Source organism: Solea senegalensis, linkage group LG16, assembly GCF_019176455.1.
Source record: "Solea senegalensis isolate Sse05_10M linkage group LG16, IFAPA_SoseM_1, whole genome shotgun sequence".
Classification (NCBI taxonomy): domain Eukaryota; kingdom Metazoa; phylum Chordata; class Actinopteri; order Pleuronectiformes; family Soleidae; genus Solea; species Solea senegalensis.
Window position 1 is genome coordinate 17,988,460 of NC_058036.1, and position 17,072 is coordinate 18,005,531.

Below are 17,072 nucleotides of genomic sequence, written 5' to 3' on the forward strand. Positions count from 1 at the left end.
TGGAGAGATATTTCTGTGTCTTTTACTTTGCGTCCTCGTGTGTGTGTGTGTGTGTTTGTATTTTTTTTTGTCCTCCCTTTTTAAGACATTTTCTGGCACAGGCACCAGTCGTCCTCATGGAGACCAAAAAAACCTGGTCCTAATGAGGCAGAACCTGATTTCTGAGCAACAGGTTAAGTTTAGGGTGAGGCAAAGGGGTAAGGGCTGTTGTTTAGTGCAGTGTCCTCAGAAGAATAGCTGTACAACCCTGTGTGTTGTGTATGTGTGTGTGTGTTCACTCAGCTCAGTCTCATGGAACAGCGATTACCTCGAGCTCTGAGACCCTGAGCTAAAAAAAATACCCCCCCACAACCACCACCCCTCAGTCAGTTCACCAGGGACCCACACACTACTCAGGCTTCTCTGGGTCTTAATTTCCCTTCCTCCTCCTCCTCCTCTGTTCCATTCTGCCTCTTTTCTTCTTCTCCTCCTCATCCCTGCTCTTTCTCTTGTTTTCTCTCTTTCGCCTCACTCACTCACCCGTTCTCTCTCTCTCTCTCTCTGCGGCAACAGGATGCTTTTTCTCTTCCCCATCACAAAGGTGCCTGAGAGCAAGATGAATGCGCTGTGCCATGTTTTTTTTTTTTTTCCTCCCCCCTCCCCGATAGCAGCACATGCATATATTAAATGTGATTAAACGCTGTGCAGTGCTTCCATCAAGTGCTTTCTAATGGGCTTTTTTATGACATGAATTAGTCATAATGGGAGAGTGCCACAGTCAAGAACCTCCAACCACTGTTGTTGTTATTGTTGTTGTTGTTGGTGATTTGGATATTTCACTATTCACAGGAGAGCTCCTGCTTATATTCCTTAAGGTAGATGAGCGGTGTGTTTTTTTTTTACAGTATGGATAAATGAGTTTCACGGGCGTTCGGCGTCTCTAAACTTATTTCCCTTGTCTTTTGTGAGAGTTTGCACACAGAACACGACTTCCAAGAGATGCAGCCGTCAAAAAGGCGCATTTATTTCAGTGTCTTGACTCACGCTGAGCTTTTTAGGGAACATGTAGGCAGCAGCAGGAGAAGGCTATACTCTCTCCTCCCCATTAAAATGAAATGGGGCCAGATAAGCGTGGATTTGGTGTGAGCTTGTTTCTTTGCCACGGAGCTCCCCTCGCACCTCAGCCCCCATAGAGGGATTACATATGTATCATCAGCCGTGCTCTATGACTAATTACATCTGTGAGATGAGATTATGGGGAGGTTTACCAAGCCGATCCCTCCTCTTAGGCTATGTGTATCGGTTCCAGCATGAGGTATTATGCCATGTGTCTGTGTGTGAAAGAGAGAGAGAGAGAGAGAGAGAGGTGCCAGTGACGAGGGAATTGACTGACATGAATATGGATAACGTTCTTTTTTCTTTACATCCATCCTCACTTCTACTTGACTTCCTCAGTCGGCAGCCGCTTTCTTCCTCTCCCCTTCATCTCTTCTTTGCCGTCTACGTTCCCAATCTTGTCTTCTACCTTGCCTTCCTTTGTCTTTGATCATTTACGGCCCTCTGTCCAGCTCCGTGTCTTCTCTCCCCATCTGTCTCCCCCCTTTTCCTCCAGTCTTTTTAAACGGTCGTCCAGGAGATAATCTTGAGGCACCAGCAGATACCAAATTGTCCCCGACATGGTGTTCCCTTTCAGCCTTCGTGTCACTGGCTCTGACCCGCCTGGCATGCAATGATATACGCTCTCCCCTTAATCGCACACACACACTGTGTGTTAGCATGTGTGTGTGTGTTAGTGTGGGGATGGCTCGCATTCAGCAGGTTGCAGATAAGCCCCTCTGATGTCACTTGCAACGCCATGTGATGAGCTGCCTGGGAGATAGAGGGCGGGGAGGGGCTGAGGGAGGGAGATTGAGTGGGATTGATTTCCGCTGTCACCTTGGCAACAAATAACATGATCCTCTCCAAAAGCACACCTTAATTAGGTAAATTATGACTTGTGGGAGAGAGAGAGGAGGGGGAGGAGAGGGGAGATTTGTGGAAGACCTTTTTCTCCTAGTGTCTCATTGTCGATCTTTTGTTAGATTAAGGATGTGTTGCATTTTATTGTGACTGTAAGAATACGACAGTGCCTAGGTTTATGTGCGATTTTGTGGCCTCTTGTTCTGCTGCAGCGAATGTAACATAAAATATTCCCCTCCACTGACTTCTGTGTCGTCTTCCTGTCGTAGGCAGAGCAGCTATCAAGGCTCCCCCAACGTCAGCCAAGCAAGCAACATGGCCTCCACTGTCCCCTACAACCAGCCAGCAGCCAACAACGCCTCAGCTTTGGGCAACTCACACGTTCCAGCCTACAGTGCACAGCCTTCAGGTATTCAGCAGAAGTTCTTCTATGACCGGTGTAATGTAAGAAAAAACCTCTTTGTCGGTGACAGTGGCGATAAGTTCAGCACCAACGCCTCGTACACCTCAACCTTCACCTGCATGACCCTCGTCTCTGCTTGCAAATCGTCTGTTGTGATGATTGTAATGAATGAAAGACTCACTGAATAGGCAATCGTGGTGCACAGGTTAATGTCGGACAGCTGAGCAATTAAAGCACACGTTTATGTTGCATGTATAGCAGCAACATCTGAATAGCTCCCGTTGAGAGAGAGAGAGAAGGAAAGAGGAGCAGAACGGCCCAAAGTCATTCAAAGTCCAAGAAATGTAAAGCGTTCACTCTGAAACTCGTAACTTTCTCAGTTCTTACGTTTCCTTGTAGCACTTGTATTGCTGCTAAAATGCACCTACGAGTACAATGTGGGCTCCAAAATGAAAGGCACCTTTTATCTAAAGCCAAATATCAAAAATGCAAGACATTTGGAAAACTGCAAACGAAATTAGAACGCCAAGGTTCCTCCAAATTCATCTGGTTTGCCCTTGGGCAAAGGTAAGATACCATTAGTCTTTCCCACTGTGCACAAGGGAAAATAAAAACCGGAGCCTTGTAACTTCTCTCTGTCAATGAGAAATTGACTACTGTCATTTTCTAATATCTCAAATACTAACCTTTCTTTTCTTTCACCACTTTGAATGTGTAAGAACGTGTGTGTGTGCGAGTTCCCCCGAAAACTCTAGCATGTGCAGCCAGCGAGGTTGAAAGAGGGAGCCGACTTGCTTTTTGTGGAGTCTTATCTCATTCCCTTTCTATGTCTTCCTTAAGCAGCGGCCTTTTAATACGATTCTTTCACAATCTTCCCTTCACAGACTTTAAAGGGGCCTTGAGAAGGGAGCGAGAGAAAGAACATAATATTTCAGCTGCAGAAAGAGACATTAAACTATTTTACAACGTCTGACTTTGTCTTTGACATTATACAAGCCATTATCCAATGACCTTCAGCGCACAGAAAAGAAGACACCAATCATTTAGCGGTTACAACATGCTGGATCTAACCATACCATCACATTTTAAAGTTTACATTTAAGCATGCCTCTTTTGGCCGGTCTTTGGCCGGTTCAGTTTGATTGAAATGTCCCTCTGTATTTATTTTCTCGTCTCGGTGAAGGAGCTATATCGACGTCAGGAGACGGCGTGATGAGTCCAAACGGGAAGCCAAAAACGGACGTGAAAGAGGATACAGGCCCCGCCCACGAGCCTCACAAACCAAAGGTATCCCTTGACATTTATTTTTTTTACCCGTCTTCCATCTCTGGCTCTGTGTTTTCTTTGTTTTGTGTTTTCTTTTGTTTTTGATCTGCCGCCTGCTAATGAAGCAAACCCTGATCTGATCAGCATACGCTGCCTCAGCACAGTGGGCTGATTCTCGGCTGTTTTCCTACCATATCTAATGATTTGTTTAACACTCACCGTTCCTGATGTTTTCATCGCTGGGTTTTTTGGTGTTTTTGCCCGCAGCGTTTTCTGCTCGCCGATGTTTAGGCAGCACCTGACATCTGCAGAACACACGCATGTGCATCCACACACACAGACACACACAGACACACACAGACACACACAGACAAAGATGAGTTGCCACAAACTGGCCTCTCCACTCACAAACACATGCATCCTTCTCTTTGTGTCTCTTCTTGGCGCACACACACACACACACACACACACACACGTGTCTCAGTACACAGTGCTGACTTCTCATTTTGCCCCCCAATTGCAGCTCAGCTCGGCTCAGCTCAGCAACAACAGAACTCTGCTCTTTGCTCTTTTCTTCTCCCTCCCCTTGTTTTTGTTTAACAACCTATCTAACACACATTCGTACACACACACACACACACAGGCGAGCGCACACACACACACTTACACTTCCATCACATCCACTACACGTCGTTTCACTCCAAATCCCTGTCTTTTCTTTTGCTGATTAGGGTAGTAGTGCCTTTTGAATTATTTAAGGCAGACTGAGCAGCCAGAAAGACCTCCAGTGCTCCCAAAAGAGATGATCTGTCTGCTGAGGGAGAGAGAGAGAGAGGGAGGGAGAGAGAGAAAAGGAGAATGAGAAAGAGCGCAAGATAGGGAAAGAGAGAGGGAGGGGAAAGATAAGGTTTTGCTGACATGAGCATTCTGTACACAGACCAGAAGCTCTTGTCAAGCTGTCTGAGTCTCTCTCTCTCTCTTGCATGACACACACACACACACACACACACACACACACACACACTCTCATGTACACACACTGCACCGACTCTTGCAGACACAAGTTGGTCTGATTTTTAAGTGTAAATTACATCAGAATCCATGCAGACGAACATAAATTGTCGACCTGATTTACGCTGATGATGAATCTGCGTGAATCTTAAATACTGTTAGTCCTCTCTAACTGGGCTTCTTATTTAATTACGAGTACCAGTATGTATGAATGAGTTAGGTCGTAACGTGTGCTAAAATGTGGTTTTAATCTGCTTTAGTGTCATCGGTAAAATAAGCTGTCGTTTTAAAACCAAACATAGTCCTCGTGTATTAGTGTCTTACCTCACGCACGACATAAAGATGTGACCATAGGTTTACTGCGGTATATAAGATTCAAGATTCAAAGAGTTTATTGTCATATGTACAGTCAGAAAAACATGTTTCTCTGTGCAATGAAATGCTTTGTTGAAATAGATAAATTGTTAAAGTAATAAAATAACACACATTAAGGGCAGTATAGCTGGAAATGCACTAGAAATAGACATCTGTTATGTACAATGAATTATAAAAACATGACAATTGTAAGTAAATGTGCAAAATAATAGTACAGTCATGAGGTACGTGATACATGTCCATTATTATCAGCTGTTGAGGTAAAATATAAGGGTATAAAATGGATTTAATGGTGCCAAAGGCAGGAGTTTTTGGCATTGTTAATCACTAATTCCTAATACCTTTCAGCATAAGGTAAATAAAGTGGTCTAATGACCCTCTGTTTACAACCTCACACCTAAACCTGTAGCATAATGGGAGACGATCATATCCTAAGTAATTTACCTACTGTATACAGGTCAGGAAAACGGCCTGCTGTTGCTGCCACCTTCTTGCCCCTTCTTGATTAAGGAGATATTATTTACATGAAGGCCTCTGCTCAATCTCTCTCTTCTTGTTGGATGCCCATCTATCATGGGTCACTAAAATTCATTACATCAGCATTTACAAATCTATCCTAGGCCTGCTGCCCACATATTTATCCTCCTACATGTTACATACTCGGCTCAGTCATAGCTTACGTTCCCAGGACTCCCTACTCTGACCCCTCAACCTGGAGCAAGCTTCAGCAGAGTCTCATGTCCAGCTTGATTCCCTCAGTCGATTTTAAAATTCTTTCACAGTCACTGAACTTGGGAACTTGCTCCTGCTCCTAGTATTTTAATCTGTTTGTTCACTTGACATTTTGCACATTTCCTTTATTGTTGTGTCGTCCATCTGTCTCAATGGGATTTAAACTGTATAAATAAAGGTTAAATACAAAATACAGGTCCATTCTGGTACTGCATCCACCACTCACACAAACTCCCCATGCTGCAAAGAAACCTAAAAATGGAAAGATTCTAAAGGGGGGGGTCACAGGGGTCACGGGGTCACAGACAATAAATGCAATAAAACACGTGTCAACATTGGCAGAGATTCAGAGATGGAGAGGTCGCCTCGGGGTCGTGTGTTGCAACGTGTGCGTGTGTGTGTGTCTGTCTGCGCTCATCTGATAAGAAGAGCCGAAGATGGAGAGCAGTGAACCCAAACTCACCAGTTAACTATTTTCCCAGCATTCCTGCTGATTGCAGATCCCAATGTTTCATTCTAAAAAAAAAAGTATAAATGATGAGTTGAGTGTGTTATTCATTCATTCATTCCGAGTGCTGTGCTGTTCCTCTGTCAGCTGTAACCTTTTTTTGCGTGACCTCGGTGGTAGAATGTTCCGTGCTGTCACACTGATACCGAGGAGGTGGGTGAAGGAACACAGCAGTGATGGATGTATTTAGCCCAAGTCAATTAAAATCCTTGTCCCTCTCTCCTTCTCTTTACCAGCAACAGGACGGCTACAGCAACAACAACAACAACAACAGTAGCAGTGGCTCCCAACAGTGTGTGTCGCAGCCCACCACGCCAGGTGGTGCCCTGCCCGTGCCCTCGCCGCTCTCGCCCAGCCCCGCCAGCCTGTCGTCCTATCACGGAGACGACAGCGACAGCATCAGCAGCCCCCCATGGCCGCTCAAGACGCCCGCCAGCCCCGTGAGAACAAAGACACTCAGGAATTACAACATGATCTTAATGATATAAAAATGAGTTAGCCCATCAGCTCTATCTCTCTCAGTATAGCAGTGTTTATATCTCGTGTGACATTCCCGCGCTGCACACAGGAAGTGGTTTTATGTCGAGACAGACGACTAATAAAGCTCAGATACTGTAGCTGCTACTTGCTCCCACCCGCCCTTGTGCTGCTGGTGTATACTCGCAAACACTCCCTCCGTCAGGTCTGATGAAGACCAAATGGAGGCAGAATAAAAACAAAAAAAAGACACCAAAAGTTTCAATTCCCCTTCATAAAGATTTATGTTTGACGAGAGGATTATTGTGTAATTTCTACGAGATAATAAAACTTATACTTTGACCACAAAATTCTTTCAAAACCAGGCAGACGACGTTGCTGTGTGAGATAAATCTCTGTCCACCAACGTGAACGTGAGGGACAGAGAAGAAGTGCTTGTTTTTTGCGCGGTCATTCAACCAAACTGCAACAGAACATGTACATTTGAGATGAAACTTTAATGATCCTCGCGGGGAGAATGGGTGGTGGTTGCCGTTGTTGTTGTCGTCGTCGTGTGAGAAAACAGCAAAGAAAAATAAACTGAACAACAGACTTTTCAGAATAGACCCTCTAAAAAATGCATTAAACTAGTGCATGTAAATTGTACTGTTATTACGATGAAAACTAGACTAACATTCATAGCATATATATATATATATAAAATATAATATACGTTTGTTTATTTCCTCTCTGTCCATCACTAGAAACCCAACCCTAACCCCTCCTCTCTCAGTGGGGAGCGAATCGCACGCCTTTACGAGCTGGGCGCGGAGCCGGAGAGGCGGAGTTGGGTGGAGCGTTACCTGACCTTCATGGAAGACAGAGGCACGCCTGTCGCCCAACTGCCCGCCGTGGGCAAGAAGCCGCTCGATCTGTGGAAGCTCTACATGGCTGTTCGTGAGATCGGAGGCCTCGCCATGGTAATTCATAAACAACGGCAAGAGCAATCCATTCTGGCCAGTCACACAAAAGTTGACTGGCCAGCTCGCCACGGTTCCCACATTTGGCTAATACCCAGTAATTATACACAGTAATTATACAGAAAAACATGAAAATGAATGAAAGCAGCTCTATTTACATCTTTAAAAAAAAGGCTTCCAAATGTTTTTTAACACATTAGCAGAACATGATTTTAACAAATTTGTTAAAATATAGCAGCTCCTTTATCCAGCTCACATGGGGAGGTAATCTGGATTATTATGGATCTACTTGTTTGCTTTGACTTCAGTGTTTTTCCCTGTGTGTGTGTGTGTGTCTGATGTTTGGAAGGATGGAGGATTTGGTTGGGTTTAGTTTTCCTTTACCTTACAATTGTAACTCTAATGGCCCTCACAATATAAAGTCCAGTAAACAACAATGAAAAGAAAATATCCATGCATAGTGAGAAGCGTAAAGAAGTTGTCTTTTTATCTTAAATCAGAGTAGTGTCACGCATTCAGCTTCTTAATTTCTCCATCTCTCAGGTGAACAAAAACAAGAAGTGGCGTGAGCTGTCCACCAATCTGAACGTCGGCACGTCGAGCAGCTCCGCCAGCTCCCTCAAGAAGCAGTACATCCAGTATCTGTTCGCCTACGAGTGTAAGATGGAGCGGGGAGAGGAGCCGCCGGCAGACAGCAGCAGCAGCAGCAGCAGTAGCGGCAGCAGCAGCAGCAGCAGCATGGCTGGAGGGGAGAACAGGAAGCAGGTCAAGATCCAGCCGCCGTCACCTGGTAAGTTCTGATAACAGTGTGTGCTTCACTGGGTTTTGCCGCGTTTGCCGGTTTCCCCATCTGTCAGCAGCCAAACAACAGGTGCTGATGATCGAACTACAGGTGTCGGGGAAAACCTCCGAGGAACAACAATCTGCATTCATGACAATGTTGGCACAACAACGGCGGCACAATAGAGGCTTTGCAGCTGAGAGACGAGGACTCGAGTCTGGCACGGAACGCAGACTTGACCTCAAAAGACTCGAGGAGAGTATTTAATTACTCCAGTAGGTGTCTCTGCGATCTGGTACATGCGTCAACAGGAAGTGAGCTCAGAGAATCATCATCTAAGACGACACAGCTGGTTATATTAGCTGTGTGGCCTTGCTGTAGGTTATTCTCTCATTCTTTATTAATCCATCCATCTATTTTCTACCACTTTATTCCGCACATGAGGGTTGCGGGGGACTTTGGACATAGGGCGGTATGTGGGGTCACACCCTGGGCAGTTCGCCAGTCCACCGCAGGGCCACATATAGAGACACCTATGGTCAATTTAGGGTGTCCAGTTTACCTAATCCCCATGTTTTTGGACTGTGGGAGGAAACCGGAGAACCCGATCGGGTCTCGATCCCTGGGCTGCAAAGGCAAGAATGCTAACCACTGCACTAACCGTGTGCCAGGCTGTTGTGGCTCTGTTATGGTTCTTCCACATGTCACTGAGGCCCCTGTTTGTTAAATGAACACGTTGTTAAATTGCCAATATGTCTTGTTTCTTCAGACTTCAGTCGTCCAGTCCAATAAACAACACCAAACAAGAGTCAATAGCAGAATGAGCTGCAAGCAACATATACTCGGCTCTGCTGCGCAACCCCACAAACGTGGGCACAGTTTAAAAGGGAAGAAATAAACAGGCTTTCCAACGGTACAGGGATTATTGCCAAGAAGTGTTGTTATAACAAAAAAATAATCGACCAAACACAAATTTGAGGTTGTGCTATGAAGCCAGATACAGTAGTTACACAGATAAACATCACGTATCCTGTGGTGCAGAACGCTCTTATTTATTATTTTCTCGGTCCGTAAAATGTCGATTGAGATGCTGATGTTCTTGAATGTCTGACTTCTTCGGTTTTAATGATTTCTTTGTCAACTGGAGCAAAGAAACCAGACAATAATTACATTTAAGAAGCTGAAAAATCAGAAAGCTCTTTTTAATTATAAGAAATAAACCAAGATTTACCAGAATGAATAAGAGAACGCTTATTTCAACCAGCGACTTGAGACTGGACTTGAACTTGAGCTCAAAAACTTTGAGACTGGACTGTGAACGAAAAAGTATTATTAAATATAAAGCTAGAAGACATGCTTGGAAAATATCAATTAAAACTGTTCCCAAGTGTAGGTTTTGGTGTCAGCTTCTATTTTGTGGCTTCTGCACAATTATTGCTACTTTATATCCCGACTGAATAAAATAAAATCATAACTTTGACTCAACACCAGATATTAAAGCCTGAATATGTGACCTCTAAACACATATGGACGTCCATATAAGGAGTTGTGTATTATTCCCATGGCAATTTACCATGGGTGCACTTGCGGCCGTGTGAGCACTACGGGTTAACACACAAAATCTGTTGTTCATGTGCAACTACGGTGTTTTTCTTCATTTTGAATTGTTATACAAACAGTATTTTAACATGTAGTAAATTGTAAATAACTACATTTCTTCCGGAAAAAAATTGGCAAAAGCGCTTAACTCACAGGACATTTTCTGGTCCTTTTTATGGTTAAATTAATTTTAAAGAGTTACGATTGGATTTCGAAGTGCGTGAAACTCACGACATGTGTTTAAGACATGTCTTGGGTCAGGTGAAGTAAATTAAATTATATTGTATTAGCTCTAATCTGTGGGTAATTGTTTTATAATAATAATAATAATAATAATAATAATAATAATAATAATAATATCCATCTGTGTGAAAGTTCACCCAGTACAATGTAACTGCATGAGTTTCGTTTCTTTTCTAGGCTGACTTTTAACCTTTAACTGTTGAGTTTTGTGTAGTTTTGTCATTCATTATCATTCTGACATGAACACAACTTCAAACCCATGGAGACACTTTTCTGATGGAGATGATTGGTCGTTTCATGAAGCCTCAAACCCAGGCCTTGCCTTTATTGGATGATGGCACTTGAGGGAGTCGAGTAATACTGTAACACACAGAGAGTGCTTTTTGTTTGTGTGTTTGTGTATATTGCCTTTTCACACTGTGCGTCACTGTGTACAATTATGATGTGAGTGTCAGGAGTGGCGAGAGAGAGAGAGAGAGTCAGAGCACGACAGAGCAGTAAGGTCACGTCTCTAATTTGCAGCGGAGATGAGAAAAGTGACCCTGGCTTTTAAATAGAACACCAGAGCACTTCACCTGTCTGAGACACTGTAGATTGCTTTCCTGGTGGCTGGAAAAGAGCATCTGCCTTTATTTGCATACACACACATATGCATGTATAGTGCATATAGGACACATTTTTTATACATACATACATGTATATATATACATATATATGTATATATATATATATATATATACATATATCAATGCATGTCCTCACTTTACTCATAACACTTAAAAATTTTAAAATTCAGCATCCTCTCATCTGTTCAAACATCTCACTTTCACACAATCTAATTTCACACACAACCAGAAACAGCATCTATGTTTTAAAATATGCAAAGGTTAATACATGTGATGTTTGGGCTGCTTGTTTTTTTTTTGGATATGTAGCTCCCAGCTGTAAAAATCAGCCTTGATTGAAGTACGGTAATAATATCTCCTCCTGCATATTTGTGGTGTCATTTGTCTACGTGTCAAAACGGGTGATCCTCGTGACAGCACTGGTGTTGCTTCGTTTCCTACAAGACTTTTCTTAGAAGCACTAAACACAGCTAATTTTAAGGCAACTTCCCATGATACTATGTGTGATGTCGTCAGAGTATTTAGTTTAGTTTAGTTTAGTTTAGTTTAGTTTAGTTTAGTTTAGTTTAGTTATTTATTTCATTTCATTTCATTTCATTTCATTTCATTCACATATTTAAAAAAATATATAAACACAAAATTGTGTTTTTGAACAGTATAAAACATATTTAAAATAACATTTGTTTAAGTTTTTGTCAAAAAAGCGCCGTTTTTCCTGCTGTTTCCACGCTGATTCGCCGGCTTCCTGCAACCACACACGTGCAATTACCGTAATAACCACACGTTGGCTTTAATGTGCAACTTGTCAGCTTTCAGAAACCGTCGCTGAATTACTGTAAATGCAAAGTGCACTTGTGCTAACGTGTCGTCTGCGACATGCTCGGTTTTAAAGGGTTAATACGCACACAGAGGTCAGGTTTTATTACACTCAGCTTCTTAAGCCAGTGTTCAAGAATGAATGAACGAATGAATGAATGAATGAATGTACAGAAATATTTCAGAAAATCCCAGCATTTCCCTCTGTGTCGATCTGCTGTCTATGATTTCCTGCTGCAAACAGCCTTTACTGACACCTCGCCAGCCTATATATAGACTGACAGCCCAATGATGTCACTGTGGGAGCGTGTCCAGCAGGCCGGGGAGAGTGTGTGTGTGTGTGTGTGTGTGGTGGGGGTGAGTGTGATTAATGAGCACTGGAATGTAGAACGTAAACAAACTCGACCTTGCCGTCACCTTTCATTCACAAAACGGGTTCAGCTGACTGACTTTTTCCTCCCCTCTCCTCCCCTCCCCTCCTCTGCCTTACCCTTCTCCTACCACCCGTCTGGATTATGTCACACACACACACACACACACACACACACATTCATCACACGTCAACCGTATTCCTCTTCCTGAAGCACTTTCCTCCCTCATCACTTAATCTGTCATTTTTTACTAACCGTGGCCCAGAGGGCTCTTAAGTTCAGTCCCCCCCGTCCCCCCCCACCCTCTCCACATTATGCAGTTGTTCCTCTGCCCTCGTGCTCTCGAGGAACTACACGTCTCTTAACCTTGCCTCACCCTTCACCATTGTTTGGACGTTTCCACGTGTAGTGGGGATGTCCCATATAGAGAAGACTCCCTCGAGCAGCCTGGCCCTTCTTTGCCCTCCCTCCCTCCCTCTGTCTCTCTCTCACTCTCTCCTCTCTGCGCATCATCATGGGATCACCATCTCATCCCTGTCTGTCTTTCTCTCCCTCCCTCCCTGTTTTTTTCTTTCTGTCCGTTTCCTATGATGTCGAGGCAACGCTGTGATTGAATAATTCAGAATTAGCATGAATTTTTAAAGCTCAAGTCTTTCTCTCTTTTTTTAAACGTGCTGTGTGGGGGAAAGGCAGCCGAGGCTCTTCCAGAGAAAGCCTTTCTTAGCAAAATGCTCATTAGGACGCTTTCATATTCTCTTTTTCTCCGTCTTTGTCATCTTTATGCCAGAATGCGCTGTGTTTTTTTTTTTTATTAAACCTGCTTCTGGGAATCTGTATCCCTTGGTTTTATCTTGGCTGTGGGTTCTCGCAGCTCTGCGCCGCTGTCATTCTCCTCGTCTTCAGAGCTGAGGAACTCACAGGGCTGCGGCGTCATAACAACAGAGCACACTGACCCACTTTTAACCTCCAGTTTGGAATCTGTGTGAGGGGGAAAATACTTTCAGGTGCTCGGCACGAGCTCTCCGAAGTTCTTCACTCATGCAGTATTCATGGGATTTTGGCTAAGATATCAGCTTGCACGTAATTTGATTTTAAAGTGGATATATCAACACTGTTTTTTCCCTCCAAACACATTGGTGCCCCCCAGCTCAGCCCTCCACATGAACCCCTCATCAACTCACTGGCACGCATAAATAAAAACATACTAAACTACTTCAAACAGTTTCCAAATAAAGAGCCGTGTCCTCTCCTTCCTGCTCCTCCTCCTCAGCCGTGCCTCTCTTCCCCGTCCTCTCAGGCCTCATGTGGGCTGCTCAGCCTCACTCCTCATGTCGGGCATCACCGTTAGTGCTTTGGCCCCTAAGTCCCGAGTTATCTCCCTAATACAGCGCCCTGCTGCCGTCAAAGCCCACTGTGGCTGCTCTAACTCAAACCCACTTCGAGATTGTATCCGATAACACGGGGTTGGTGGAAAGGAAAGGAAAGGAAGGGAATGGCCCGTGGTCATAATGTCAGAACGTTTGTTTACCTCCAGGTTTCAGCAGTTTGCTTCAATTTATAAATGAATGCTTGTTGTCTCCCAGTGAATTCAGGCGGCTCTCTCCAAGGTCCTCAGACGCCACAGTCGTCTGGCAGCAGCTCTGCAGCGGAGGCGGCGGGGGATCTGAAGCCGCCCACGCCTACTACCACCCCTCTGGGACAGGTCACGCCGCTGCCCCCCAACAGGTACCACACACACACACACACACACACACACACACACACACACACTTCCTAATTTAGTTGACTTCATTTCCATCAGCACAAATTGTTCCTGATTTATAATCAAACATTGTTCATGGAGAGCAGAGCTTCTCAAACCTGAGAGGTTAAAACGTTCAGCACACAGTTATAATACCTGATATAATGTATCAATTACGACACTAGTTGATCCTTATATGAGGATTGAGCTCTTTTACTTTCAGGTAAAATGTCCTCGCTGAAGACTTATTGTGTGATTTTTAAATCACGGCAGTTGTGGCTGAGGAAACAATGCTCTGTTGTTTGTTTTTGGGAGGTTTTTTGGCGTGACGCGTGCGTCTCTTGTACGTACACAAGGTTAAATATTTGTGTTTCCTTATCCGTCCGCACCTTGATACACTCCATGTTTATCAGAATCTGAAGTTTGTTTATTGATGCACAACATGATGTTTTCCTCCATTGTGGAACAAGCTTCCACAGCATGTTAGACACGCCCCTTCACTGTCCACTGAAACACATCTTAAAACACATTTTAACTCTTTGGCTTTCGACCCAGTATGAGACATTGGTTTTTGTTCATTTGTGTTGTATTTATACTTTCTGCAGTATTTTATTGTTTTATTGTTTGTTCTTAGGTCGATTAGATCACACATTTTATTTGTTTTATTTATCTCTGATGTACAGCTCTTTGTTTCAGCTGTTGTTGTTTTTTAAAGTGCTTTATAGATAAAGTTGGACTGGATTATATGCAAAGCAAATATAGATGTGTGTAGAAATATAGAATATAAAGTGTCTAAAAATGATGTTGACTCAGTATATCTAACACAGTTTTACTCACAACTATGTCAAGTGTCAAGGATTTGCTTATCAGATCAGCTCTAACGTGTAAAAACGCCAGTTTCCAAAGTAATAATACATCAGTAATTTAGTAAATAAAGTACATTTGCTGCTTATCCTGAGTGCAGCACTTCTGCTTATGATGTCACTACCACTGTAGTACTCTTACATATGTATAATATGTCATGTATTTATTATTAAAATGAAACTTTCCATCATTTATTGAGCATTTCTTTCTCCTTCCTTTACATCCCCCCTCTCCCTCTCCCTCTCCCCCTCCCTCACCTTGTCCAGGAGTAGTGTGAGTGTGCAGGACCCCTTCTCTGAGGTGAGTGACCCGGCCTTCCAGAAGCGTGCTCCCTCCCTGCCGCCCACCGCTCCTTACCAGCAGGGCCTCAGCATGCCTGACATGATGATGAGGATGCAGTATGATGCCAAGGACCCGTTCGCCGGGATGAGGAAGAGTGAGTGAGACACAAACACACACACACAGACACACACAGAGTTTCCCCTCAGTGACTTTAACTGTGTACATCGTCCCATGAATGTGCACGTCGTCTACAAACAGACGATTCATGTATTCAGAAGCCATCTCTCTCTCGTCTGTGTCGTGGCCGTAATTCATCGTCTAATCACCGCCTCGGATCAGGGCTGAAGTGTGTGTGTGTGTGTGTGTGTGTGTGTGTGTGTGTGTGTGTGTGTGTTTTTGCTGCGGAGCCTATGAAACAAGACGTGAACGTGCTTGTTGCGCCACACACACACACACCAGCTCTTCTTTCATCCCGACTTTGTTAATTCTTTTCATCCTCCTAGTTTTCCACCTTCCCAGAAGCACCTGTTTTTGACCAAATGCTAGTTACAGAGTTATAGAAAGGTACGCTGGCTCCTCTGAAGGATGAGGAGAGTGGAGCCTGAATGAGTAATGTGGTGGATGGTAGCTGCATAACAACAGTTGTGTGGCCTTAGAACAATAGGTTCAATCATGAAATCTGGTGAGCATTTGTAGAGGAATGCTGCCACCTGCTGGTTGGAAGAGTCCAAGCTGATCGTTTCGAGTGCAGTCATCGAGTTACACACCTTTTTTGTTTCATCCGTTCATCCTCAGGTGCGCTTACTTCCTCTCTGCCTTCTTCCTCCACAGTGGCAGGAGCCGATCCCTACATGCCGGGCCAAATGCCCAGTGGTGGCATGCAGGACATGTACGGTCGACCCCCATCTGCACTGAGCATGAACCAAAGGTCACAGTATCCGTACGGGCCGGGCTACGACAGGAGGTATGCACTCATGTACTTGTTATTATTGTTTTTGACAAAGGCCCATGCTGGTGGTTTTGTTTTTGAGTGTAGCCGCGTGTCAGCGACGCATTATCAGGAGCACTTTGCTGTCGTTTGATCCACAGGCCGGACCATGTGATGGGGATGGAGGGGAGCATGGGTCCCCCTGGAAGTCAGAACAACCTGGGCCCTTCCAACAGTGAAGGCAACATGTACTCTCCCAGCAGATACCCTTCACAGCAGAGGTTAGCACTCCTGCGTGTGTGTGTGTGTGTGTGTGTGTGTGTTTGCAGAATCCATTTATAGAGTCATAAAACTGTTAAGTGATGAATTCCGTTTCCCATGTCAGACACGATGGCTACGGTCAGCAGTATCCCAGCATGCCGTATGGAATGCATCCATCTGGGATGTACCCGCAGCAGCAGGTGAGAGACTCTTACCTCTAAAGTGTGAGATGAAAATAACGCCGTCGACTGTGATTAAACATATGGTGCAAACACAGTATGAGGTCAAATACAGATCAAAGGTTATCCTATCATTAGATTTTCAATTTTGAATCGTTAAATATGAAGTATGAATATGGATAATAAAAGGTTCATTTAAGTATAGCACATTTACTAATTGTGATACAGTATATTTTAGAGTGAAACAATCGATGAATTGGTTTGAAGCTTTTTTCACTATTGACACAAGATTTCTGATTGTTTCAGCCTCTTAAATGTGAATATTCTCTGGTTTCTTTGCTCTGTAAAACAAAGAAATCATTAAAAAGTGAATCATTTGTTTGAGCTCATCATCGTTACCAGGTTTGACAAACACTGATCAACGTTTTTCTGACATTTTATGGACCAAACGATTATTGTATTAATCGAGAAAATGATCGACAGATTCATCGATGATGTAAATAATTGTTTAATTTGTAGCTCTAGTACAAAAAAATTCAATTGATCCTCCTAATACAGTTTTACATTCACTATAAATCCTAATAATGTGGCATGTCTGAGGTGGAAAACTCAACGGCTGCTATTTATGGACATTTTTTTACCACGTACACAATACCACTCATATTTTCACCTCAGCTCGTCTCGCTTCAGTCAAAATAAGTTCAAAGCGTAG

At 43.7% G+C, this 17,072-nt stretch overlaps 1 protein-coding gene across 4 annotated transcripts in view; it reads left to right on the forward strand.

The window, feature by feature from the left end:
• Window positions 1-17,072, forward strand: part of LOC122783037 (AT-rich interactive domain-containing protein 1B-like) — a 50,221-nt gene that overhangs the window by 29,938 nt on the left and 3,211 nt on the right. For all 4 annotated transcript variants that reach the window (XM_044047674.1, XM_044047675.1, XM_044047676.1 and 1 more), the window contains 10 exons: window positions 2,208-2,347; window positions 3,525-3,628; window positions 6,470-6,673; window positions 7,454-7,669; window positions 8,213-8,459; window positions 13,689-13,830; window positions 14,977-15,146; window positions 15,824-15,956; window positions 16,082-16,201; window positions 16,306-16,381. In XM_044047674.1, the coding sequence (XP_043903609.1) occupies window positions 2,208-2,347; window positions 3,525-3,628; window positions 6,470-6,673; window positions 7,454-7,669; window positions 8,213-8,459; window positions 13,689-13,830; window positions 14,977-15,146; window positions 15,824-15,956; window positions 16,082-16,201; window positions 16,306-16,381 (1,552 nt within the window). The remainder of the gene's footprint in view (window positions 1-2,207; window positions 2,348-3,524; window positions 3,629-6,469; window positions 6,674-7,453; window positions 7,670-8,212; window positions 8,460-13,688; window positions 13,831-14,976; window positions 15,147-15,823; window positions 15,957-16,081; window positions 16,202-16,305; window positions 16,382-17,072) is intronic.